Here is a 27996-nt window from a genome sequence, read left to right as displayed (position 1 = left end):
GGCATACCAATTCTCATTCTCCATTTCACAGAAAAGGGAGGATTTCTGAAGAGTGTCCATTCTTCAATGATCCCAGATTCCAGGAGGATGAAAGAGTTAAAATATGAATGAAACTCCATCAGTATTTCAATACCATAAGTCTCCCAATTTAATGCAACACAAGTATTTATATCACTCTATTAGTGGAAGAGGCAGCCACAACAGTGTCCAGAATAAGATAATAACAGATTACCAACAAGATAAATAATGTACACAGCCAATGCTTATAATTTTGACTGTAACATACCGTAGATACTCGCCTATGAAGTGAGAAATTTCTTCCAAAAAACAAGCTTAGATTATCTCCTTGCCTTATCTGCAAGGTCATGCCTGCTCCACCCTTCTGTGTACTGCAAATGGGACCAGGAGGAGACAGGGAGGGGCACACGGTCAAAGGACGTGTGGAGGGGATCAGGGTGGTCAGCAAAGAGATAGTCCAGGCAGAGGTCTTGAACGCCTCCCAGGTGCACTTCCCTCATCCTCTGCCACAACCGCTCAGATGCCCCTCCTCCCACCCTCTCCCTGCCTCTCCCTGCCGCCTCCACTGGAGTGCAAGCCTGCTTGAAACTGGATCCACCTGGGGATTGAGTTCCAAGGAGGATGACTCCTTGGTACGCAAGGAAGAGGGTGTTTACTCAGCAAGGGCTCAGTCTGGCATCTCCAGCTTCACTATGCATACCTATATCCCAGGCCAGTGCTTGTGGGAGGGGCAGCTTAGCACCCCAACTGCTAACTGCTGGGTGCCTACTGGAAAGGAGATGGCAGCAAAATAGTGGGCTGGGAAATGCACTTGGAAAATCCTTGCACTTTAATGCACCTGGATTTGGAGAGGATTGGAGTGCAAATGGGGGGGGGGGTGAGCCCAGGACAGAATTTCCCCCTCACCATTTATTAACTATAAATGTTGACAGGTGCAGCTTTTCGAACCCTTCCATGTTGAACTACATCTGCCAAAATTCCCTCTTCTCTACAGAAGTTAAAGGTATAGCCACTCTGTCCTCCGCTCTATCTGGTCACCCTGAGTGCACTTACTCTGATAGTGTTTACAAAAAGGTTGTGAAGACCAGAATTTAAAAAGTTACCATAGATACTCACGTATAGTATGTGAAATTTTTGCCAAGTAATCAGATCTCCAGGTCAATCAGAGGGCAGAGCCTTTCAACTCTGAACAGTTTGTTTCTCAGGCAGGCACCTCCTTAGTTGCTGAGCTGAGCAACAGCTCAGCTGAGAAAAACTGTTCAGAGTTGAAAGGCTCTGCCCTCTGATTGACCCGGAGATCAGGCAAAGTGAGAATTGGAGCTTGATTACTCCAATTGATTACTCTTGATTACTCCAGGGACATTCCAGCCAAAGTTAATGTTTTATTCTCCTTCCTTCTGCTGCAGCCTGGTTCTGCTTGGCAAATGCTTACAAAGCAGGTCTGTTTTTAGAAACACCAGGATGGGACCCTCCTTCCCAGGCTACAATTCAGTGAACCATTACTTCAGAACACCACCCATGGAAAACAGTGGGTCTACTTCTGAGTAAAAAGGGTTGCAAATATCTCAGCTCTCTGCTGTGAATTGAATTGCACACTCTCAGTTATGTGTTATGGGTTGTATGTTGTATGTAGAGCTTCTGGCTTAACACACCAGACACCTTAAAGGTGGATTTGATTCATGGATCTCCTGCAGTCATTCCCAACCTTTTTCACTTGCATATCCCTTGGCAGCCCGGTTCCATAAATTGTACCCTTCCTATTAGCAAAGTTAATAACTGTAATTAATAATACAAGCCCTCATCTCCTCCATATGAAAGCCCAGACTTCATGTATTCTTCACATATTTTCTTTTTTCATCTGTTTGAAGAACAGAAGACTCTGCCTTTGCACTGTTTTGCACCAGAAATTCTGGGAAATTTTGAGAAATTCTGGCTGATTGATCACTTTTCATATTATGTTTCAGTTTTTTTACTGTGATGTTTTTCAATCACTGGTTCATAGATGAACTGATGACCAAAAACTAGCTATTGGTGGGGCTTGCACAGCCAACTAGCTACCTCCCTTCCTGCCTTGCTGGTCCTTGCAAGGCATTCCTGCTTTGCAAGATATTCTGGAGCACAGCCTGCCTTTTTCTGCCATTATTTCATTCTTTTTCAATTACCCCTAAAGGTCCTGTTGAGTGTCCCTGGGAGTACGTGAATACCAGGTTGGGAACCACTGTTTTACTGGTATGTAGTTTACATTGCACTTACTCTGATAGTGTTTACAAAAAGGTGGTGAAGACCAGAATTTAAAAAAGAATAAAAATGTATCTTATGATCTTTTACTATGTTTTTAATAAATTAGAGACTACAGTTCTTAGGTAACAATTAGTGGTAGGTTATTTTTTAGGCTCTGGCCTCAGGTAAAAGACAAAACTATAGTCAGACACCCCCCTAAGTTTAACCCCCGACTTATCCTAGGATCATAGAAAATTCCATGATTATTGGCTCAAAACCTGCCTTCGACTTATCTGTGGGGTCGGCTTGTGGGTGAGTGCCTGCGGTGATTTAGAGATGTATCATGATCTTTTGCTATATTTTTAATAAATTAGAGACTGCACAGTTCTTAGGTAACAATTACTGGTAGGTTATTTTTCAGGATGTAGCCTTGGGTAAAATCAGAAAAAACTACAATCAGACAGCCCCCTAAGTTTATCCCCAGACTTATCTGAAGGTCACAGAAAACGCCATGATTTTGGGTTCAAGGCCTGACCTCGTCTTATCTGTGAGAACCTTATAGACTGGTCTCTGTAGTAGTATGATCTGTTTAGCATACTGTACAAAAATAAGCAACTTGACAGTTATGCATTACAAGTAGTGTTACTGCTGGGTTTTCACATGAGCTACCATTACCTTGGCAGGCTTTCCACGTCGGAGGGTGAGAAGAGAACTTTGAAGACATATTTGTCTACTAACAGAGAAAAAGTATCACCTGGGTTCAGTTGGTGCCATTTATCTATATCCAATGGCAAGAGTTGGCTATTTTCTGATGGCTGATAAAAACAAGGATTTATGTGGACCTGTCAATTAAAAAGACAGTCTTAGTATAGATGTATGCTACTGAGGTCACAGTTCCTTACAGCAACTTACAGGTTTAATTACCACTCAATCCTCTGCAGTGCGATAATATAAACATTTGTGAGGGGAAAAAAAGAGTTCAGCATTATTTCAGACTATGACCCAGTTCAGATATCACAGGAAAAAGCATGTTTTAATCAAGCTACTGCGTGAACCTCAAAAGCCTCAGGCTCATGCGCTTTTCTTTGTCACATTCACCTTCCTTTTGCACATGAGAGGAAGAAATCTCAGAACTCCAGCCCTATCTAGAACAAGCTAGGATGTGCTATGACACCCAAACACAGCATATCCTAGTTCATGGCTGTTGGAAAAGGGGATCTGCGAGTATAGCAGAAGGTCCTTTTTTCAACTATTTCCCATCAACCCTCGCTACTTTGTCAATCACAATAAAATAGGCCCAGAGGCAGTAAAAAGGTTTCAAAGACATATACTTCACTTACAGTTTAAATGCACGTACAGGCTGACACTAATTATTCTAGTGGGTTCTGTTCCAAGCACTCATGTGGATAAAAAAAACGCACTACAGCAAATCAATTTAAAAAACAAAGTTTCTTTGCTCCAGTGATTGAAAAACAGCCTTGCTGACCTTTTGACTCTGAGGTAAGAGTCATTAAGAAGACAACCCATCAGCACTTCACTCAGCCCCTCCCCTCACCAATGCAAAATGATCACCTGCATTGTTTTCTTTCACATGCTGATTTCTTTCACATGCTGGGGGAAGGGAAGGGAAGGGTCCGAAGGAGAGAGAAGGATTGATGAATTGTTAGCCTGCTGCCCTCTCTCTCTCTCATTAAGGAGGCTGTTAAAGGACTGTTCAGTTTTTTAAAACTGATTTTAAAGGGATGCATTTTTCCCCTTCTTCAGGGATCAGCACATTCTTTCTCATTTGCAGGGGCCATTCATGTTGAGTCAAATCTGTGTATAAAAAAATCCGTGTATAAATACGCCTGTACATCTTCATGCTGGAAGGGCATGGGGAGTGCCTGATAGATCTGCAGCTTGCTGGAGTTTCTAAAGCTTTCTTTGCTTCTCCTTTATGCTGGACTAGCATAGGATCAGACTATAGCTAAACCATTGTAGCTAGGCTGGTGCTTTAACTTGAATACAGACTTGCATTGTTAGTTCTATTAGCAATCTCCAGGAGTTCTTATGAGTTTTCATTGGCATTTAAACATATGTCTATCAATTTTGGGAGGAAATACAAATATTCAAATACACAAGGTTCTGTATTCTATTAAAACCAAGATATTGCTTCTAATGTACTTTTAAGATCTACTTGAAAGTGCAAAAAAAATCTAGAGCTGTTAATAGCATTTTGCTATTTGAATGTTATTTCCCTACCCTTCCATTAGTACCATACTAATTTGTTTACTGCAAGCAAAATCAGCACATCATATGACATTTATCTTTCCAGGTGCAATTGTTTGTAACGAAGCAAGTACACATGAAGAGCATCCTACTGTAGTGATTCATAATATTAGAAGTGATCCATCACCACAATTATTCCAATCATGCAGTCTATTAAATTTCCCTGCCTGTAGAGCTTTGAAACAGTAAAGGCGTTGAACAGAGAATGAAATTTCTCCTGTGATAAGTGGACAGACTGAAAAGCATTAACCAATGTCTTCAATAAAAGCCAATGTTTTAATTGTTCTAAAAGTCTATATTTATTCATAGGCAGGTATTTGAACAACCCAGCATGGTCTTTCTCTTCCCAGAACACTGCTTAATAATGCACAGCATTTAGAACACAATAGTCACCACGCAAAAGCAACTGTGCTATAAACTGGCAAAAAAAGAGACAAATAGAAGCGATTCTAGCAGCATTGAGAATAATTGTCCAGGAAAGAGGTTGTTTGATATATAAACATTTCTGTAGGCATCATATGCAAGGTCACTGAAAGCACATGGTTTAACCTGTGCCTTAACATTCAAACTCAGCATTCAAATGCAATTTCCATTGCATCATTCTCCTAACCTTTCATTTTAGAATCAAGTATTTTCACAGTATATTAGGGGTTATAAGGACCACACCCACCTGGTTCTTTAATACAGTTTGCCTCATTCATGTGTTTCTCTAATCTTTTCATCACCAAAGGAGAACAGGATCATGTAACGGAAAGAGGTCCCACTACATAATGGTAACATACCATCCTCAGTTGAAGTAGCATCTGTCCATAGCTAAACATCTCTAAGGCTAAATAGACAGGGTGTTCACCTACCTAGGACCAGAATAACTTATGGTACACTTTCTTTGGGCCACCATTCTCAGCCTTCAATAAAAAGGCTTTGAGTTGCATTAAACAATTAGCTGCCACTCTAAAAAAAAGAATACCACTAATAAATTCCATTTCACAGATTGCAACTTTGAGGTCCTATTAAGCAATTCTTCTCTGAAGAATTATATCTTTCTCTCCTAGAACAACATCCACTAAAGCTCATTTTCTATGACTGCAAGTGTCCTCAAAATTCATAAAACCATCGTTGTTTTGTTCTGAAGCCTGGAATATTTCTTTTATTATTATTATTATTATTATTATTATTATTATTATTATTATTTTATTTAATTATTTTCCAAAATACTTAACAAAATGGAAATAATTGCAACTTTCGTTGATGGGAAGAGTTGCTGCAGTGAAAATGAATGTTTTGCCTAAAATAAACTTTCTTTTCCAAACAATCCCTGTAATTTTAAAGCAAGATATATTTAAATAAATAAATTAAATTATCTCAAAATTTATCTGGCAGGGAAAGAAACCAAGAATTAACATGAAGGCCTTGCAAGATGTGAAACTAAGAGGAGGCATGGGGCTTCCTGATTGGTTTCTATACTATAAACCCACGGCACTACTATGAATTAAAGCAGGGGTCTCCAAACCCTGGCCAGGGGGCCAGATGCGGCCTGCGGTGAGCCTCTATCTGGCCCACGGCCAGCCTCTGAGGGGAATGGGGGTCTGTTTAAGTGTGTGCTTAATATATGTGATTTTGAGATGCATGAAGAAACAATAAAAGAATGTATGATAAAATGGGCGCAAAATATAGGCCATAATATTACATTAGAACAATGGGAACAGATTTGGAAATATAATATAAAATTTACTAGAGCAACAAATTTTAAAGAAAATGTATATAAAATGTTTTATAGATGGTACATGACACCAGTAAAACTGGTAGAAATGAATCAGAAAATATCAAAAAAATGTTGGAAGTGTAAATGTGGAGAAGGGACGTTTTATCATATGTGGGGGACATGTAAAAAAATGCAAGTATATTGGGAAATGGTAAGGAAATGGTAATCTAATACAAGAGATTGTATTAGATTCCGCTCCACGCTAGCCCAGTGCCGGCCAGAGCTGGGCTAGCTTCGGTGGGAGCCCAGCAGTGAGCCCCAGCAGTGTGACTGAGGTTCGTGGCATGGAGCCGTGCCGTGGACCTCAGGATTGGGCTCTAAACCAGTTTCACACATACTTAAGAGAAGGTACATTAGTCACTTTGGAAATGCATTTGTGGAAGGTTTGTTTGCCTTGAGATGCAGAGGTAAGGCTAATACCAGCAACTGTTCCCAGGTGCAGGGAGTTGTAATTAAGATGATCTGCTGTAAGTGCAATTAGAACTTTGGACCACAAGTCTGAGTCATTAATGATTCAGCAAATTTGGAGTAATATCATTGGTCTAAGAACTCTGGTGGGGTCCTTGGCATAAAGCTATAAATTTGGTTTAAGTTGTTTGTTCAAGGCGTCTACATCAGGGTAGCTGCCAGCAGAAGCTCTGCCATTCTGAGTGCCACTCTGATAAGAAGCTCCAGCATCCTGATTTGGTAATGTACCCAGGTTTTAGTATCCTAGAGTAGCTAAGTGCCTTGTTTTGTAAATTGTGCCTTTGTGTATTGACTCTGAGAGAATGCCCTTTGTATTGCTCACCTGCCCCTTTCAGCAGGCAAGTGGTGTTCTCTGATATGTTAATCTTTTGCCTAGCTTTAAATTACTTTGTGCGTTTCTTTAAGAGAGATTAAGCTCATTAGAACCCGACATTTTGTGTCCTTGAATGGAGCTATTTGCTTTTTTCCTACTTTACCCTGCTTTTAGAATTGTGGCAGGGAGGGAGGAGTGAGTAATCAAAAGTGCTGTAAGTTTGAAGCTGTCTGCTGAGAGAGTTACTGAGACCTGTGGTAGGCGGTCTACCCCTCAAAGCAGCCATCTCCCTCACAAGAACAGCAAAGTACTTGTTAATAACACATAAAGGTAAACATGACAGCTATAATTACATATCAACATGTTTCTAATAAGTTCACATGAACACAGAAAGAAAACATCATAATGCTGTCTCAAGTGTATCCTTCAGCCCATTTCATTTAAAAATGGGATTCAGTAAACTGAAATTCCAGAAAAAGCAAACTAGATTATGGATTATGCTCCTAAATCAAATGATATCAGGAAAGCAATGCAAGGATACACTATAGGAGCCTAGGGGAACAAATTTCCTAGACGCTAGTAGTCCTATATATAGGCTGAAGCAACGTAAGACTAAAGACTTGCAACATTAATATTAGAGGAGTCACTGCTTCCTACGTCAGCATGACTCATCTCATTTCAAAGAACAGCATGGGTGTGAACACAACTTATTGAGTTATAATCATAGTACCATGATAGTACCATAGTACCATGCTATCAGATTCTGTCAGGTCAGCAGGGGAGGATAGCCCTTGCTTTCCCAATAGCAAAATGGCACAGGAGCGTAGGGAGATAGCACAAGAAGCAGGCAATCCCAAACAGAGCCAAAGAAGCAGACACAGGCTTGTTTGTTGCAGAAGCTTGTATTGGTAAAGGGGCAGGCAGAAGAGTAGTCAGTCATACGGTCCAAAAGTCAGGGATACAGTAGGTCACAGTCACGATCAGGCAGTCCAAGTCAGTACACAAACCAGCAGCACGACACACAGAAACTCTACCACAACAACCCACACCTGGAGTCTGTGCTTGCCCCCATATATACCGGGGCCAGCCAATGAGAGTAGGGTGACCTCATAGTCACAAGACAGTCTTGTGACCCACTCTGATTGGCTGTCCAGTGGTGCATTGCACTATTCCTCCTAATAACAATCTCAAGCCTGGGATGCCAAAAACCTGACAGATTCTCTGTAAGGGAGGCATAAATCGAATTCAGCTCAGACTATCTCACAGAGAGCAGCACTGCCATATTGACTACAAGCATCTATAATTTTGTTCCAGGTATTATTAACAACAGTCTGATCTTACCCCTGACCTACATCCACTGAGAGAGGAGAGGATCAATCTTAAGTTCCTTTAAACCAGAAGAGCCCAAAGGTATGGCAATGCAAGGAATCTACACTGGTGTACCAACACAGTTGTGCTAATGGCATCTACCACCAGCTGAATGCTGTCAGTAGCAGGAGAAAAACTGGGAGGACTTAAAGCATGACAAGCAAGGAACAGAAGATCAATGGAACCTCAAGAGATTTTCCTTCCCCAGAAGTGTCTTAACACTGTGCCAGTAGCAGAGGTGATCTCATTTAAAATACAGGCGGGCCCATGTATCTGCAGATCCTGTATCCATGGATTCAGTTAACCACAGATGCCCATTATCATTGTTTAAAAACTTACAGGCAAAGTTTCTTGCTTTAACAGGTCACCATAAACATTCAAGCTTATAGACCAACATGAGCAGGCTGCTAGCAGCCTGAATGCTTGACGAAATTAGACTAAATGGTAACACAAAGCAGGAAATTAACTGCTTCCTGTTACTGTTTGATCTAGTTTTGTCAAGCATTCAGGCTGCTGGCAGACTGCTCACATTGCACTATAAGCTTGAATGTTTATAGCGACCTGTTAAAGCAAGAAACACTTCACCGATAAGCTTTTAAACAACGCTAATGCAGTGAAGCACAGAGCCTGCTATTAATACAGCTGTCTCCTGTATCCCTAGAACGTCACCCACAGATACAAGGCATGCCTGTACTTCCACTGAAATCAAATGGAGAACCCCAGTTAAAGTTCTCAACCACAACAGTGGATAAGATTCAGATTGTGCCCCTCTTTGGAATTTTAAAGATGCAAGCAGGGACATGCAACATCAGAATCAGCAATACAAAGACAAAACTTTTCAGACTAAATAATAACTATTTACTGGTTTGATGCTGAGTTGGTCTCCAGCTACCTTCAGAATAGCATGTTTCCTGGATACTCTTTTATCTGTAATCTGGAAATACAAGAAGGAAGACTGATGTCAATAGGCAACAGTACAGAAAAACTCTTGCATCAAAATGGCTTCCAGGAGCCACTGTGATTGTTACAGTGATAGCAAAAGAAATGCATTTGCTTTAGTTTAAATATAAAAGGATTGTTCATCCCATTACAGGTTTCATGCATTAAAGCCTGTACTAAAGACATGCAAAATTAGGATCCCAAATCTGAGTGAAAGATACACAAGTAAGAATTGGAAGGGGCTGCATTTGAGTTCGTACTTCACCTTCACACTGGAATAAAGCACTCAAAAAAATCTATGAACTCCTCCCCAAAACAAAACACTTGTGCACACCTGCAGATCTTTCGTGGCACACCAATGTGCCAAGGCACCTCGGCTGAAAATTGCATATCTATAGGGACACTCGGCATAAATTTAAGACAGAGTACCTGCTTACGGAAACATACTGTGTGGTCTGCTTTTTTTAATGTGATAACTGCCCCGACAAGGAAGAAAACTAGTTACACATGGTGACTACCTGACTTCCAAGTGCAAGATTTTCAGGTTTCTAAATAGAATGTAAATGTAGCAGGGAAAAAGAGGCCTATCTGAGATATTAAGGCAGCAGAAAGCTTCTGTGGATACTCATCACTAGGACATTTCAAAGCTGTTTGCCAGTCAGAAGATAGCTACCTGTCCATCAACCTGCAGTTTTACAGCAGCAGCCTATGTATATACACAAAAAGGTCTGCCACAGCAAAGAAGAAAGCACAGAAGCTACATAGAGCAGCAGTAAATCCCTCTCACTCATATTTCGCATATAAGTTCGAAAACCATTCACTACAATTCAACATCAGGTCAGAAAGTGAAGTGCAGGAACGTACGGGAGAACTTTCTTATGCAACTAAAGTTTTAAGACAAACATAGCATAAAAAGAGAGCTCACAGTATTCAGCTTCTCAACTGAACTAAAACTTAGCATACCTGAAAATCAAATACAGGTTCAAGCTACCAGTCTTGACCCTCACTTTCTGCTCACTCATAAGAACAGCCCCGCTGGATCAGGCCATATGCCCATCTAGTCCAGCTTCCTGTATCTCACAGCGGCCCACCAAATGACTCAGGGAGCACACTAGACAGCAAGAGACCTGTATCCTGGTGCCCTCCCTTGCATCTGGCATTCTGACATAACCCATTTCTAAAAATCAAGAGGTTGCACATACACATCATGGCTTGTAACCCGTGATTTTTCCTCCAGAAATTTGTCCAATCCCCTTTTAAAGGCATCTAGGCCCGATGCCATCAACACATCCTGTGACAAGGCGTTCCAGAGACCAATTACACACTCAACTCACTCTCCAACACAGGAAAATTTAGTACCCTGAAACCAGAGGCAGGAAGTTTCCAGATTCCAGCACCCAGTTGCACTATGCTTTGTTAACTTTTTCAGCCACTGTAGTAGGACAACAGACACAGACAACACTGACAGCTTGAACCAGCATTTGATTCTTCAGTACAGTAGTCAGTTCAGTTATGCAGCGCAGATGCACCTACTGTGACATCTCTTTTTATATCTCTTCTCCTTTCATTGCTTGCTGCAAACTGTCCGATTATAAGTATTTCACAGTACCCAGCCACTGTTTACAGGATTACAACAGAGAAAAGAAGAAAAATACAAAGGAATACGTTATATATAGATTATTTTAACCATCCTGTTTGGCTGATGAATGGAATGTAGTTGAAAACTGAAAAACAAGCACCTCATCTAAACAAGAAAAAAAATAACTCATCAACATAAACCAGTTGCATACAGCCCACAAAAACATTCATAATACTGTGGGGAACGGTAATTGAAATCATTAAAATGAAACTAGGTGGGTTCCTAGAAATATATTCTGATTACTTCCTATCCAGCAACAATAACATATAGTGTAGGCTTAAAGAAGTACAATTACCTAGAATAAAAATCTATTCTCAGTATTAGGAAATTGTGACACCTAGTGCGCCAACACACTTATTGCAGCTAATCAAATACACAACTCACAAGAAAAAATTGGTGGCACTTAATGTGCAATATATTTCTTGGACTACTGATGAAGGCAATTCTAAACTTGCATATTTCACATAACCTCAACTAGTCCATAAGGTACCAAATTCTTGGAATTAGGAAATAAAAGAAACATGAGAACAATAAGTAGAAGTGTTTGAAAATGGTGTTATTTTATAAGTAAGTCCATTGTGTTCTGTAAGACTTTAGGCCAGTGATTTTCAATCTTTTTCATCTCAAGGCACTCTGACAAGGTAATAAAATTGTCAAGGCACACCATCAGTTTCTCTACAATTGACAAGGCACACCATGCTGTTGGTGGGGGTTCACATTCCCCAAAGGCCCTACTAGTAAATGAGCCTCCCCCCAAACTCCTGTGGTACACCAGTGTGCCACAGCACAGTGGTTGAAAGTGGCTGCCTGAGGCTGCAAAACTATCTTACTCACTGGAAACAAAAACCTCTAGCAATATTTTTTTTAACAAAATGTTGTTTAAAATACACCGCATAGGCCCTCCTGCATTATGCATGGATTCAGACCTATGGGCGGGCCTGGACCTTCCAGGCAAGGGGAATTGTGCTCTCCTTGCCTCCTAGAACTACTTCTAGGGAAAAGCAACTTCTGTTGCATCCCTCCCTCCATAGGATTGCAGCCACATGTTTGTGAGATCAAGGGAAACACTCCAACTTAAATGCAGTTTAAAACCCATTTCTGCCCAGCCACAGGTGTATACATGTGGTCCCTGTCCTATACAGGTTGAGATTCATTCGCATGGGTTCTGTTCCAAGCACTTACTTGGATGGCAAAAATTCTATAACTATAAAAAACTACAGCAAATCAATTTAAAAAACAAAGTTTCTTTGCCCAGGTGATTTAAAAACAGCATTGCTGACCTTTGTGATGTAAGATAAGAGCCATTAAGAAGACAATCCATCAATCAGTCCTCCTCCAAGTGCTTCACTCAGCCCCTCCCTTCACTAATGCAAAGTGATCCCCTTTCTTTCACTTGCTCAGGGGGAAGGGAGGGGCCGCCTGGAGAGAGAAGGATTGATGGATTGTCAGCCAGCTGCCCTTTCTCTCTCATTAAGGAGGCTATTGTTAAAGGACTGTTCAGTTTTTTAAACTGATTTTAAAGCGATGCATTTTTCCCCTTCTCCAGGGATCAGCACATTCCTTCTCATTTGCAGGGGCCATTCCTGTTGAAATCAGTGTATAAAAAATCAGTGTATAAATAGGCTGGACCTGTATATGCAATGTTGGATGGAACTGATTTTAAAGTATCGAATTCTAAGCAGTGCACTTCCAAATGAATGTATTAAGCATATTACAGCTTCCTTTTTACCATTAGCATGACATTTTCAATCCTTAACCTCCCTTACTAGGGAATAAGCCCTGCAGAATGCAAGAGACCTTACTTCCAAATAAACATACAAAAAATCAAGTTGAACAAGAATTATCATTATATAACAGCAACATATTTAATAGTAACATGGCACTATTTATGAAAGATTTGGTGCAGTGGGGATGAAATGATTGCTCCAATCCTATAAAACTTCACTTCAAAGTAAGTGAATTAACAATTAAGAAGAAGTGACACACTTAAGCCCTTGGAGGGGAAAAAGCTGCATTTGTCATCTATCTGATTGTTTTTCCCCAAAGGCCACAATTTTGACTAGGTAGGAGTAAGCCTTGGTCAAACTGACTAGATGTCATAACCACAAAAGAGGATAAGGCACTTTAAAATGTAGGACATCCAGGCAAAATGTAGGACATGACAAAATAAAAGCTAAAAATACTTGTATGTTGATTTCATGTGGTTGATTTAAACAATACATTACTTATTAAGTTTAAAATTATATCACATATAATTTATTACATATAATCTATTAATCACAAGAAGGGGCCTGCTCACAGGGAAAAGGAGGACATTTAGGCCCAGATCCTACTGCTCTGGGCCAGGGTATCTTAGAGATCGCCTACTTCCATACAATCTGGCTCATCCTCTTAGGTCATCAGAGAAGGCCTTTTTACAAGTGAAGCCGCCTAAGGAGGTATGTGGGGCGTCAGCAAGAAATAGGGCCTTCTCAGTAGTGGCATCAACGTTGTGGAACGCCCTTAACCTTGACTTGAGAATGGCTCCCTCTCTTGAGACTTTTCGGCTAGGCCTGAAGACCCTTTTGTTTAAATAAGCCTTCTGAGTTCATGGCCTTTTTAACATCTTTTCTATATCTTTTAGTATTTTTACAGACCTGATTCCTCTATGATTTGCTGCATTTTGCTCTTTTTATCTGACTACTGTTTTTATGATATCTGTTAATGTGTTTTAATATGTTTTTATTTGCTGTTAAATTATGTTTTTAATCTGTTTTTAACATGTTGTAAGCCGCCCTGGGTCCCTTTGGGGAGAAGGGCAGGATATAAATAAAGATTATTATTATCCCATCCCAATTTCCAGCACTGGCATAGCTGTGCCAAAGGGACATGTGCTGCATCCTGCATTGGGGGGCACTCACCGAGGCCTCTTCAAAGTAAGGGAATGTTTGTTCCCTTACCTAGGAGCTGCATCGTTCTTACGTTGCTGCTGGAAAGTGGGTTAGGATTGTGCCCTTAAATTCTTTTCCAGGACACAAAGCTAAAAAAGAGGACATGTCCTGACAAAACAGAATGTCTAGTCACTCTGGTAGGAATGAGCGTTGGTGGTCCAGGACGTGTTTTGCATGCACAAGATCCCCAAGTGAGTTTGCTTGGCATCACCAGAAGAAAAAGCGATCTCAAGTCACAGGGGCTGAGAAAGACCCTCAAAAAGCATCTCCCCGTCCGGGCAGATAGTGGTGGGCCAGGTGGACCAATGGTCTGACTGGGGATGGAGCAGCTTCACGGGTTCAACTGCATATATCAATGATTTTCAACCAGTGGGCCGTGGCGCCCTGGCCGTGGCCAGTCTGTAGGTGTGCCACAGGAATTTGGGGGAGGGTCATTAGGGCCCTCCCTGGAAGCGTGTACAGCACACAGCTGCTGACTCTCTCCTGCCTCGCCCCACAGGGCCTCAACTCCATTCCCGGGCCCACTTCCCCCCCTCGGCCCTTTGGGCCACTTACTCCCAGCAGGGGGCCTCTTCCTATCACTGTCTCCCCGAGCGGCACTGCCACAGTGCAGCCCCCGTCCGCCAGCGCTACTGCAAACCCTGACATAGCTACAGGCCGTCCCGCAGCAGCTTTTTATACGGGGGACCGAAAACGCGAACGTACCACTGCCCCCGCCCACTGCACAGAGGTAGGAAGTTCCTGCCTGTTAGCCCGCCTGTTAAACCTCCTTCTCGTTCAAAACTTAACAAACTACAACTCCCAGCCTGCTCAACGACCACGCATGCGCCGTGATAACGAGCGGCTGCGATGACATCACTGGGGAGGCGGGGAGAGTGAGAGGGGTAAACAAACGCGTTCGAATGGCGAGGTCGTTGAAACCGTTAACGGAAACTGATCGGCCTGCAGCCGGGTGAGTGACAGGCAGTTGTAACATTCGAACCTCCAGTGCTGATAAATGGCTAAAGCTGGTCGCGCGTCAGCCAATCCCTGAGCAGGGCGGAGCTCAAAGGAGGGGGAAGAAGTGAGGAAGAAATTGAATGACAGGGGCGTGTGGGGCGGGGGTGTGACCACCCTCCTGATCGAACGGGACAGCCCACCCTGGTGGCTAAGCTTGGTCGAGAGAGCTCGTTTCATTAGGTTCTGTGTTGGTGGGAGGCAGACGTCAAAGGAAAGGCTGCTGCTGCTGGTGTACAAAACAGTCACCAAACACAGTCATTTCCCTCAGATCTTTGCATTCTAGATACATTGAGCCAAAGCCTCTGCTGCTTCCAAGCCATGTGGGTTAAACACATAACACCTTACCTGCTCTCAGCCCAACCCTATCCGCACTTTCCTGGGAGTAAGCCCCATTGACTCTAATGGGACTTACTTCTGAGCAGACATGCATAGCATTGGGCTCTCTCTCTCTTTCTCTTTCACACACACACATACACACAAACAGTTTCAGTTCTCCCAACTGGGTGAACAAAAAAGTGTCTCTTATTTCTCAATGCCCAAATTGCCCAATCCTGTGTTTGTCAACTCAGAAGTAAGCCCCATTATAATCAATGGAGCTTACTCCATTTTTGGAGCAAGCAATTGTCAACCTTTTTCATCCTATAGCACACTGACAAAGTGCCAAAATTGTCAAGGCACACCATATGTGTTTTGACCACTGACAAGACGCACCATGCTGCTGGTAGGGGACTCAAATCCCCCAGTTACCCTACTAAGAAATGATCCTCCCCGAAGTCCCGCAGCCACACCTGCAGACCATCCATGGCACACCAGTGTGCCACAGCACAGTGGTTGGAAATTGTTGCTCTAGCAAGAACAACAGCAAACATTGCATCTCTCACTGAAGGAGAAAAAATTCCCATTGGTCTTTGCCTTACTCTGTTGACCAATGTTGAGGCAGACTGCTCCCCTCCCCCCAAAAACGATTTCAGATTGAAACCCAAAGACAGTAACCAGCAGTCCCTAGTTTCCTTGATATCATTGTTGCCTCTATTTTTCCCCCATTGCACTTGATACCAAGTGTCTTTCTGTGTTGGCAACTGTTGCACATCTTGAAGACTGAAAGGACCATGTTAAATATACAACTTATGCAGCCGCACTTATGTGACCTATCAGGTGACATGTGGGTCATGCTTGTTCAAACCTCATTTATTGAGCTATGCACATTACCTAGGAGTAAGTCCCATTGAATTTAATGGAGCTAGACATGCACAGGATTTCACTGTAACGCTTTCCTTGGCACCAGGCAGGTCCTTCAGCTCCTTGCCAGGCTTGCTTGCTTGCTTGCTTGCTTGCTTGCTTGCTTGCTTTCTTTCTTTCTTTCTTTCTTTCTTTCTTTCTTTCTTTCTTTCTTTCTACCTACATTGGTTCATCCTTCTTTCTCCTACTCCAGGCTAGAATGGAATGGTTCCTTGACCAGAGCCTCTGAGAGGAATTTTATCAGTTTACGAAGTTCATTTTGGGCCATTCTTCCTTCAGATGTGAATTTGGCTCCTGGGTCACTATTTTAGCTCCCATTTGCTCCAGGGCTCCCCTTTTGACCCCAGGCCCAGGTAGGACATAACCCCATGCTTCCCCTCTTGGAGGCCCTGTCCTTGGTCCTGATCAACAGATACCTCCACCAGTGTGTTTTTTCTCTCTTTGTCAGGATGGCATAGTATTTGTTGCAGAACAAAACCACTTCCACTTCTGTGAGACACCTCACCAACTGTGCCAGTAAGATGCAGTTGCTGGGCAAGCAGGAGGCTCTCCCATTGCTGGTACAGTACCACTGAAAGCATTTTTTGCTTTCAAAAGATGCCTCCTTCTAGCCCAGGGCTTTCAGCCAAATGGGAACACAGGAAGCAGCCATATGCTGAGTCCGACCATTGGGCCACCTGGGCCAGCATTGCTACCAGTGACTGGCAGGAGTTCTCCAGAGTTTCTGACAGGAATTTTTTCTCTGCTTAACTTGATGATGCAGGAGACTGATGCTGTGATCTTCTGCATGCAAAACATGTGCTTTTCCACTCATGCTATGAAACTATGTCAGATGATCATAGTAGAGGATCAATGTTGTACCTGTCGAAGAAAAAACTCGACATCAGTGTTTTACACACCTTGCATACCTTTCTTATCTTATAGAAAGAAACTATGTAAACTACTTAGAATCTGTATAAAAGCAGAGAAACGCGGTATATAAATATTTAAAGAAAAAAATCATGAACAGCCCAATCCTATGCATGTCTACTCAGAAATAAGTCCCATTAGAGTCAATGGGGCTTACTCCCAGGAAAGTGTGGATAGGATTGGGCTGGAAGTTATCACATAATTAGAAAATCCAGTGTTCCCTGAAAATCCAGTAAACTCTAGTTTGTGTCAGGTTCAGCCCATGACCATCCCACATCTTCTGCTAGACAACTCACAAGGTTTTGACCCTGAATTGTCAGATTCTACCCTGACTGAACCATGACTGCCAGATTTCTCCAGGCTCTGCTGATGACATGTTGGTGTCCTCTCTCTCTCTCTTTTCCCTCAACTTGCTAGCTTCTGCTTTGGTGCCATTGTGGCAGGGGCAGTAGTTTTGAAGTTTAAATTGACAACCTTAAAAACAACAGAGTGATTGATGTCACACAAATCCAGGCAGAAAGGGTGGATAAGCTGTTGAGAAAATGAAACAAAATGTGGGAGCTCCTAAGACATTAGGTTGTTTTGAGAGAACTTTCTCTGTATTTTCTTGAAACATTACTTAGGAAAAAAAAAAAAGACACCCACCTTAATGCTACAAAGTCACCTTTTCATTAGAGTGCTTCAACTAACAATCAGTCATCCACAAATTAATCACAGCAAACAAACCACATACACAACTTCCAATCAGACAGAATCTTTGATTACCTTTCTCATTTCCCTTAGGACTGCAAACCAACCAGTCTTAAAGCAGTAGTATAAGGATTTTTCATTCAGCCTCCATTTCAGACAACAGGCAATTTTGAAATTAGAAGCCAAATACTGTAAATCTGCGGTTTTCAAACTCTCTGGGAGTTTGAAACCCGCAGTAAGTCTTTGCAGGGGCAGGGAGGGGAGGCAGCAGGGGCAGGGGGAAGGCAGTGATGTGATCCACAGGATCACGTCACTCAGGAGGCCGCAGGGACTGGGGTGCACCCTCCAGTCCCTGCAGCAGCTGTCCCTGTGTGCGGGGAGCCCTGCGCGAGCGCCTGCAGGGCACTCCAGGTTGGGGAAATGGAGAGTGGAGCGATCTGCTCTACCTCCGCAAAAGCACCCCAGTCCCTGCAGCCCCATCAGAAGAGAAAGCGGAGCGATTGTGCTTCGCTTCCGGTTTTGTGGAGCGGGGCGCGATCGCTCCGCTTTCCCTTTTCCTGACCTGGGGAGCCCTGCCGAAGGTTGAGTAGGGCTCCCTGCACCCCCGGGAGGCTGCAGGAGGCTTGGGCAAGTGCACCCAAGCCCCTTCAGCCCCCCTGAGTGGCGCAATCCGCTGCCTTCCCCCTGTCTCCTGGCTGCCCTGCCCCTTAATGGGGCAGAGGCCAGGACCCACAGGCTGGGGTGTCGTGACACCCCAGTTTGAATACCAGTGCTGTAAATCATAATCCTATAGAAGAAACTGTTCTTTATCACAATTGAACATGTGTGTATAAGACCAACTAATTTCCTCAGTTTGGATCCCAATTGCTCCTTATCATTTTATTGCTGAAGATGTTCCTCTGCTTTAACTGAAAGGATTGTAAAAAGGATTTCAGTATACCAAACTTCCACTTATGATTTTACTTTCTTATTTTAAAGAAAAGTTGGCTGGTGTTTGAGCGAGATCTAAACTATGCAGAAAGACTCTAAGCAGATCGCTTCCAGAAGAATCACACAGACTGGTGTTACCTGTATGAAACTGTCTTCCCAAACTTCCCAGCAGAAGAAAAAAAAGAGCCAAGAATTTTTTGTGCAACTGCTTCCACTAGAAATCAGCTTAAGGATTTTTCATGAACTTGACATTCAGAGTTTATGCAATGCTGCAACGACATGCAAGATGTGGAACCAGACCATCGAGAACTGTGATCACTTATGGAAACATCATTGTTTAAGTGTAAGGGCTCTCTGTCAGCGAGAGGTTGACACAGACAGAAGAAATGGGTATTCGTGGAAGGTATGTCCAAAGGGTTTGTTTGAGGTGGTCTTCTTTGCACCTCATCCTGAAACCCACACAGCCATAGTTTTTAGCATTGGTTGAACATTGCAAGTTCTGAGAGTTACAGCAAGTGGTCCTCCCCTTGCTTTCAAGGAAGAAAAGTAAAGCTGTCCAGTTTGCTTAACCTGCCTTGTCCTATTAGAGCAGCCATTTTCTACCACTGTGCCATGGCACATTGGTGTGCCGTGAGTGGTTCACAGGTATGCCACAGAAATTTGAGGGAAGGTCATTTATTAGTAGGGCCAATGGGGAATGTGAGCTCCCCGTTGGCAGCATGGTGTGATTTGTCAATTGTCAAAAAGCTGACAATGTGCCTTGACAATTTTAGTGCCTTGTCATTGTGCCATGAGATGGAAAAGATTGAAAATCTCTATATTAGAAGAAGGGCAGCCCAATCCTGAGCTGCCCGGGGCGCCTAGCCTCGGTGGCACCGAGAACGGCTGCCGCCAGATCCTGCGTGCCCCAGGCTACTGCGGGAGGTGCCTTGGGAGAAGGGGGTTTTCATCCCCTTCTCCCGGGTAAGGTAAGCAGCCCTGCAATGGGGCTACTCACTGTACCACTGACTGAAAGGTCAGCGGTAAAGTAAAGGTGCTCATGTAGGGCGCCAAGCCCTACACGAGTACCTTGGATCCCGCGGAGCTCCACGGAACCCGCCTCCTGCCTCCCCTCTCCCTCCCCCGGCATGCCTCCCTCTCCGCCCCCTGCCTCCCTGTCACACCTCCCCCCGCCCTCTCTCTGCCCCCCACCAGCCTCACTGCTCCTTGGAACGCCTCCTCCCCGCCCCTGCCAGTCCGAGAGACCACCAAGCCGAAGAGGCTGGGTGCCCGCCCTGCGCTAGCCCAGCACTAGCCCAGCACCGGCCAACAATGGGCTAGCACAGGCGCAAGCCCAGCGGTAAGGCTTGCGAACGTGCCTTATGGCACATTTGCGACAGTACTCAGCGGTACAAAGCCGTGCTGCTGAGCACAGGATTGGACTCTTCTGCTTCTCCTACAGCAGGGGTCTCCAAACCCTGGCCCGGGGGCCAGATGTGGCCCACAGCGATCCTCTATATGGCCGATGGCCAGTCTCTTGTCCTCTGAAAGCATCTGGCCCACTTGGCTGAACATGACTGGCCAGAGGTTGAGTGAATGAGCCCATTCATTCATTATTCATTCATTTAAGTTCCATCTCTAATTTATTTATATAAATTTTATATTTAAATTTTTTCTGGCCCTCTACACCATGCCAGATATTTGTTGCAGCCCTCTGGCCAAAAAGTTTGGAGACCCGTCCTACAGGAACATCATTTTTCTCTACGTTTTCCAGCCCTGCCACAATGTAGCAAATATACATCAAGAAGCTATAGTAGCAATGTAGACACTGTTTCTTCTAAAGTGGCCTCTCTCTCTCTCTCTCTCTCTCTCTCTCTCTCTCTCTGCAAAATTACTGCTTAACTTAAGCACCACATGCAATAAACTTCAGGTGTTTGAGAGCCGCAATATTTAAGACGCGCTTAAATTCTTAAATACATTAACTCAGCGTGAACATTAAACATGTTTTAGTCCAGTGGATTCTCAGTTTATACCTGTAAAATAGTGCTTTAAAAAATTATTTACCTTTTATATTTTGAGGCAAAAGGAGCTCAGCCGACATATTTCTGTGAGCATTATATGTCAAAAAGCTGCATATGGCTCATGAGCCATGGTTTGGCCACCCCTGATATATATTGAGGTTTCAATACAGTGCATGCCTTTTTATAGGCCCCTAACTTATGAGAGTGTGAACATTTCCATGGGCCACTAGTGGGCAGTGGTGCATCTGCAGCTTGTTTATCAGAGTCCAGTCTAACTACTTTTTCTCTGAGCAAAACATTCTTGGTTTTTGGCTGCGTTCATACTCAACATTTCAATTGAGCTACATTATGTATACATGTATGTGTGTCCAGCTTCTATTGTGCATTAACAACATTTTCACATGGTTTGTAATCAGCCTGAGAGAGGCTCAAATGTACGTACCTAACATGTGAGGTTAGGAATAAGCCATCTTGAAGATTTTTATGTGAAAAAGCAGGGTGAAATTATTTATTTTTAAAAAATTAAAAAGATTCTGCATGTGATATGATTTGTAACCCATGGTTACTTCGTTGATAAGGGATCTTTGAGTTGCCCTTTCCATTCTTTTTCAGAATTTCTTTTTCTTCTCATCTCCCCCCCCCCCAATTAACTTTCACCAGGTCACACTGATGAGAAACTATTGGAAAAGCAAAGTGAAGCATGAGTGGCTGAGTGGAAAATATAGCAACATTCATTCCCACAGTGGCTTGCCAGAAAAAAGTATGTATCCTATGGATGTCGACACTTGGGGAGAAATCTTGAAAGCAGAACTGGAAAGATAAGAAGATAGAAAGATAAATAAGCTCCGTATAAAGAAGGAGCCAGAGTTGAACTCATCTGAGAAAATATTTGGAACTGTATAATTGTTAACATTTGTTTGGGTGAGCTTTACATATCTGTGTTGTTCTTTTTTGCACTTTTGAAACTGCTGATATTTTAATTCTCTTGAAAAGGTTGAGATGTCATGTATGAATTTTAAACTTATTATACAGTTGAAGAGATCTAGACTGATGAAAGGCACTTTACAAATTTATTATTTTGAAAACTTAAGTGTAATTTTTTTTTTTATAATGACATAGTCAAGGGGTGGCAAACATTTTGGCAGGAGGGTCGAATAATCTCTCTGACACTGTATTGGGACCCGGGGGGGGGAATTAATTTACATTTCAAATTTTAATAAATTTACATAAATGAATTCATTAGAGATGGAACTTATATGAATGAATGAATTTTACTAAGCTTATTTATAATGCACATGAGAACTATAATACAGGCATGTAGAACCACATGAGAACTATGAACTGTTTGCCACACACCTCTTGCACAGTGAAAACATACCGACCAAGCCAGAAATACATGGAGACATAAGTTGTTCAGAGGCAATTGGGGGGGGGGTGTTAACGTAATGCCCAGAGTAAGCTGAAAACACATGGAGACTACAAAAGTTCTTGCTCTGATGTGGCCTGCAGCTCATATTTGGAGGTTGCAACCAGCAGATGTGGGTCAGCGCAGGTGCCAACAATCTCCAACAGGCCAGAAGCTCATTGGAGACTGGGGGCTACCTGCTGGCCAGATTGGGGGACCTTGAGGGCTGCAAATGGCCCATGGGCTAGGCTTTGCCCATCGCTGACACAGTCATGAGAAAAGAAAAAAGTTACACAACAGAAGAATATTGGTGTGCATTTTGGGTTGAGAGATTGTGTATGTGTATTTCACTATCAGATATCTTTGGATCAGGCCCAGGAAGAGGTTTGGATTCAGTGGGCGCCACTACTGCCAACCAGGACCAGCTTCCAGACCCAATCTGCCCTTCTTCCCATTTCCTCCCCGTTCTACCCATCCCCTACTCCTTCACCATGGGTCCTATACAAAATATTAGCATCTAGCCCAGGGGTGTCAAACATAAGGCCTGGGGGCCGGATGCAGCCAGGAGAAGCTTTTTATCTGGCCCTCGGGCTCTCAGCTGCTGAGCAATGCTGAGGTCTCACTGCTGAAAGGTGACCTGCACAATAATTGGGCTCCCCCATATCTTGAAATATGATCGTGATTTGTGACTCTTCTGTCATTTGCATCTAATGGGTTCCTACACAAGAACAGAGTGCTAATTTCTGGTTTTGACCTGTTTAATTACATCACTTCTTGCCAAATGACATAATCACTCTGGCCCTCAGCAGGCATCACAAATGATATTTGGCCCACTGTATGAAATGAGTTTGACACCCCTGATCTAGCCCTTCCTGAGGCACACACATGAAATAATTACCTTTGTTAATAGGAGACTGTGTAGTTGGTCAGTACCACCTTATATTGTATTTAAACTGAACCAACAAACTCCAACTGAGATAAGATATAAGGAGACAGTGGTCTCTCGATTTGTTTAGTATTTAGACCGAGTGACCTTCTGAGTTCTCTATGACACTTCTCATAGTAGTATAAAAATAGGATGAGTTCCTGCCTTCTTGACATGCAACACACCACTATAATTTTAGAAATAAGGCTTGAGTGGTAACAACCACACAGCAGTTATCAAAAGGGCAAGAGCTGAATGAGCAAGTTTATCTTTGTCTCCAAACTTCCTTTTTCACCATAGAACTGCTGAAACATCAGTGGTCCTGTCAGCAGCTATGAATAACAGGAAGGACTGTGACCAAACTTCTTAACGCATGTACTCTTTAAACTCTTGGATAATGATATAAAGACATACATGTGAGAAAAGGCTGTGGTGTAATGTCACTGTACACACTTTTCCTTGATGACTCCCACTGTTCTGGAAAAAGAAAATAGTTAAAGGTAGGAAAACATACTACAGAACTAAATTGAGGTTGGGGGGGGGGGCTATGTTATTATGGCTTCCCGCCTCACTTTGTGTGGAAAGTGAAACACCCCATCAAGGTAAGTCCATGTGGTATAGTGGTTAGTGTTGGTGCTCAGTCCTGAAGCCTACTGAGGGATCTTGGGCCACTTGGCATAACCTAGTTGTTGTGAACAAGCCTAGTCCATGTTGAGGTAAAAACGTAAAAAAAGCCCTGCTAGGTCAAGTCAAAGGTACATCTAGTCCAGCATTCCGCTTCACACAGTGGCCCATCAGCTGCCTCCAGGAAGTTCACAAGGGAAAGCATATTTCTCTTCTGTCACTGCAGCCACTACTATTTGGAATGCTATTCAGAGTATTACAACCATAGCTGCTGAATCTGGAAGCACTGCATAGCCATCATGACTAACAGCTATTGATAGACCTGTCCTCTGTGATTTCGTCCAATCCACCTTTAAAGGCATCCAAGCTAGTGGTCATCACTACATCTTGTGGCAACAAATTCCACACACTTGTACTAATAACACTATTATACCAAAAGCTCAACCTTATGGGCTTGTAGCACTGGTGAAACTAGCATTCAGCCACCATTATCTCCTTTACAGCTGCTGTAAAAGGCAGCACAAGGTAGTGCTGCTAGAGCACCAGTGGGAAGACCAGAGCCTTTCTGCATCTGTCGGAGGAGCACACTGGACTTGCTCAGGCAGGTGGGATGTCAAGGGAGGTAGGAGGGCGTGGGGGAGGGCAGAATGGGCAAGGGAGTGATGGGATAAAGGAAAGTGGTAGAGGGTCGCTTTGCCTCCTTTTCCTCCTTGCCCACCTGGCTGTGGTCAGGCAGGCAAGGAGGAAACAAAGATCCAGTAATCCTAACTTGATCACACTTGTGGAAAGAGCATGTGAACAATCAGATCTTCACAGCCCTCTGCTATTGTTTTTCTGTAGCACTGCCACTGCAGTCATTTGCCCCCTTTCCCCCATATGCTCAGTGGGATGTAAGAGATTTTCCTGTCTTGCTTGGGCAGGTAGAGATGGGGCAAAAACACCTCTGCCTTCAGTCAAGGTGTTGAAAGCATAGAAATTCTGAATGTAAGAGTTGGAAAAGTGAATTCAGTGACATTTGTTGCAATTTCTGTACAACATATGTGAATAATTGATAGTTCTGAGAATCAGTCTTTTCACTGCCTGACTCTTTCATTGCAGACTCCTGTCCTCACACTCTTCAAGTTCATAAAGAACAAGTCAGCTCTTCTTAGATTTATTAACTATGCAACAATTGTTTCTTTTTGGTGATTAATCTAGTTTTATGTGACTAGACACTGAAGTTGTGACATTCCAACTAAGAAGAATGAGGACAACATGAACTCACTCAACTAGCTGGTGATGTCACCAGTATGGAAATGACATGGAAATGGCAGGAAATGGAATGGAATGGAAATGGAAATGGCAGGAGGTCTGGTCTAGAGGGTAGAGCCTCCATTTGCTTGAAGATAATATCCACGAGGTCGCCAGTTCGAGGCCACCGGCACCGTGCGACCTTGAAGCAGCTGACAAGCTGAGCCGAGTTATTCCATCTGCTCTGAGCGTGGGAGGATGGAGGCCAGAACGTGAAACCAGATCAAGAAAGAAACATCTTGAATGTTGTGGTTCTTGAAAGATATAACCTTCTTTCAATTGTAAAAATTCCTATGGGGATTTAAATCGTCTGCCTATGTAAACCGCCTTGAATAAAGTCTTGAACAAAGACCAAGAAAGGTGATATATAAATACCTGTATTATTATTATTATTATTATTATTATTATTATTATTATTATTATTACATCCAGCTCTACCTCACTTCCCGAAAGTCAGTGGAAGTCCTGAATCAGTAGCTGGGGATCAATAGTAGGCAGGATGTAGGCAGATAAATGGAAACTAGTTGGCAACCTTCAGTCTCAAAAGACTATGGTATAAGCCTACAGCACCCGGTATTCCCAGGTGGTCTCCCATCCAAGTACTAACCAGGCCTGACCCTGTTTAGCTTCTGAGATCAGATGAGATCGGGCATGTGCAGGGTAACTGTTGCTGCTGTATCCAGACAAAATGGGAGAACTTCTGGTCTGAAGGAAAGCCAATTCACACTGGGTGTTACAGGCTATTCTAGATGGGGTAGCACATCTTCTGAAATATGAGGTTCACAGGTTCAGGATGAACTTGGCACACATGCTCTGGTCACATCCCTGTTAATCAATTGTGACATGCTCTGTGTGGGGCTGCCCTTGAAGAGTGTAAAAAGCTGCCACCAGCCTGCTGATGGGGGCCTGTTATTGGGAGTTTGTGACTGTTGTTATTAAGGGCCCAACCCTATCCAACTTTCTGACAATGATGCGGCCACAATGTAGCCCCAAAATAAGGGAACAAATGTTCCCTTACCTTGAGGAGACCTCTGTGACTGTCTCCCTTCCACAGGATGCAGTGCACACCCTGTTGGCACAGCTGCACCAGCACCAGAAAGTTGGATAGGATTGGGTCCTCAGTCTTCAATGGCTCCTAATCTGATACTGAACCAAACTCAGGATGCTAGTTATAATAAGAACAGTATGGCTCCAAGTATGTGAAAGACCATCTGCTCCAACATGATCCTGCTTGTCTTTTGAGATTAACCAAGGAGACTCTGTTCCATTGCTTTTTGCATCTAAAGTGCAATTGATGGGTACATGCTACAGGGCCTTCTTGGTTGTGGCATCCGCACTCTGGAACTCCCTGCCTCACATAGCCCTATCCCTCATCACATTTTGCAGTTTGGTAAAGAAGACCACCTTCTTAGAGGTAGAGGTAGGCTGCCTCTGATTGCCAGATGCAGGGGAGGGCACCAGAACACAGGTTGTGTCTGTTGTCTTGTGTACTCCCTTGGGCATTTGGCGGGCCGCTGTGAGATACAGGAATCTGCACTAGATGGGCCCTTGGCCTGATCCAGCAGGGCTCTTCTTATGTTCTTATGTTCCTCAGGAAAGCAGTTGATATGTGTTGTTTGTGCCACTGAATGAATCACATTATTTTACTCCTATTTGTGGTGTTTTGTGATGCTCTTTTTCATATATATTGTGTTTTTTTTTATTATATTGGTATTTTATATTGCCAATATTACCAGAATATATTTTATTCTGCTTTGGGGATCTTTGGCTGAAAAACAACTAATGCATTTTAAAATGAGCAAAGAAGACAAACTAAACACATCCATAAATCAACCCTTTTTACACAAGATGTTGAATGGTTTACGGAAGGAGTTGGTTATAAGTCAATGAAAAGCTTCAAAACTTAAAATTAATTATTCTTATACAAATGATATTATAATGAACCCTTTATTTAATGGACTAAGAGGGGAAAGGGTTCTGTTAACACTGGTAGTCCATTAAATCCTAATGCCTTCAAATCAATGGAAACATGTATGAGCAAAATATGCTGTACGTAATGTGGTAAACAAATAACATATTTCTGTTGCTAACCATTCACGGGCATGAAAGTACACATTAACTGCACTCCCTGTACTCAACAGAAGCCATGTGTGGCATGTGTCGTGAAATGTACTGCTGGATTGCTTCTGGGGCAGCCATTTCTGGCTGTTTGGAGCTGGGGGTGTGGGGAGGCCATCTGCTGCCAAATGCAGCATGAGCATCCACTTGGTGGAGGCTTTAGTGTCACACCCATTATCCTCCCCGGTGCGCATCACCCAGGACAGATTGCCCACCTGCCCTCACTCGGTAAGCTACTGCCAACCCATGATAAAAGGGGAATGGAGGGAAACATGGGATGCGAGTGAGGAGATGGAGGAGGAGACCAAGAAAAGGGAGATGGAGTCGCTGGGAGGAGAAACAAAAAAGGAGAGATGGAGAGCAGTCAGGAAAGAAGTAGAAAGGCCAGGAGAAAAGGAGGGCAACAAGGAAGGTGAAAGACACACACAAAGGAAGAAATGGGGAGGCATCAGCCTGCAATCCCCAGGCCCACAACTGTGTCCAGCTGGCACAGAGGGGCCCAACCAGAGGGCCAGTGCTCACCCACAGTCGGGAGGATTCCAATGCTGGAAACTCCAGTCGTTCCCTGCAGCATCAGCCAAGTTGGGCTCTCAGATCCCATCCCAGATCAAAAAAAAAAAAACAATCTTCTACAGTTTGGAATTCAGGAGTCAAAGAAGATTGAAGCCTATGGTGAAGGTAACCCTGTGTGGCAGTGTAGGCCTCACCCAAGATCTCTGTTGCATTTTGTCAGATAGGCTGACCAATAAATGCCTTCAAGGAAAGAGCAGCCTAATGAACATCTCTGATTGTATACCCAACCACCATCAAGCTGCCTCCTTCAAGGGGGGAAGAGGAGGCCACACACCCTTTAGTCGCCTTCTCTCTATATTAAAGAGAACTGCAATGCACTAATCTTTCCTTGTCAGGAAGGTGCTTCAGCCCCTGATAATTTCAGTTGTC

General features: G+C 43.2%; 2 protein-coding genes and 1 pseudogene across 8 annotated transcripts in view; 1 reads left to right on the top strand and 2 right to left on the bottom strand.

Moving 5' to 3' along the window:
* APLF (aprataxin and PNKP like factor) overlaps positions 1–14603 on the bottom strand; it is a 34952-nt gene extending 20349 nt beyond the window's left edge. For 2 of the 5 annotated variants that reach the window (XM_066640513.1, XM_066640681.1), the window contains exons 1-4: positions 14481–14603; positions 9280–9351; positions 2914–3080; positions 8–61 (exon numbers count right to left, since the gene is read on the bottom strand). In XM_066640513.1, coding sequence (XP_066496610.1) covers positions 8–61; positions 2914–3080; positions 9280–9351; positions 14481–14573 — 386 coding nt within the window. In that variant the 5' untranslated portion in view covers positions 14574–14603. The remainder of the gene's footprint in view (positions 1–7; positions 62–2913; positions 3081–9279; positions 9352–14480) is intronic. The other 3 variants (XM_066640599.1, XM_066640763.1, XM_066640840.1) reach the window with 3 other exon arrangements.
* Positions 14604–14790: 187 nt separating this feature from the next.
* On the top strand, positions 14791–21903 carry FBXO48 (F-box protein 48). Of its 3 annotated transcripts, none has more exons than XM_066609887.1 (3): positions 14791–14877; positions 18741–19095; positions 21353–21903. In XM_066609887.1, exons 2-3 carry the CDS (start codon positions 18775–18777, stop codon positions 21512–21514), a joined length of 483 nt encoding a protein of 160 aa, XP_066465984.1. In that variant the 5' UTR covers positions 14791–14877; positions 18741–18774; the 3' UTR covers positions 21515–21903. The 3 variants fall into 3 exon arrangements, with proteins under 3 accessions (XP_066465984.1, XP_066466002.1, XP_066465992.1); XM_066609905.1 differs by having other exon boundaries at positions 14800–14877; positions 18746–19095; XM_066609895.1 differs by lacking the exon at positions 14791–14877 and adding an exon at positions 16445–16516.
* A 3591-nt stretch (positions 21904–25494) lies between these two features.
* Positions 25495–25614, bottom strand: LOC136638175 (5S ribosomal RNA; annotated as a pseudogene).
* Positions 25615–27996: the final 2382 nt, after the last annotated feature.

This window comes from Tiliqua scincoides, chromosome 1 (assembly GCF_035046505.1).
Source record: "Tiliqua scincoides isolate rTilSci1 chromosome 1, rTilSci1.hap2, whole genome shotgun sequence".
NCBI classification, from domain to species: domain Eukaryota; kingdom Metazoa; phylum Chordata; class Lepidosauria; order Squamata; family Scincidae; genus Tiliqua; species Tiliqua scincoides.
The sequence above is the reverse complement of the archived record's forward strand: the minus strand, read 5'-3'. Positions and strand labels throughout refer to the sequence as shown.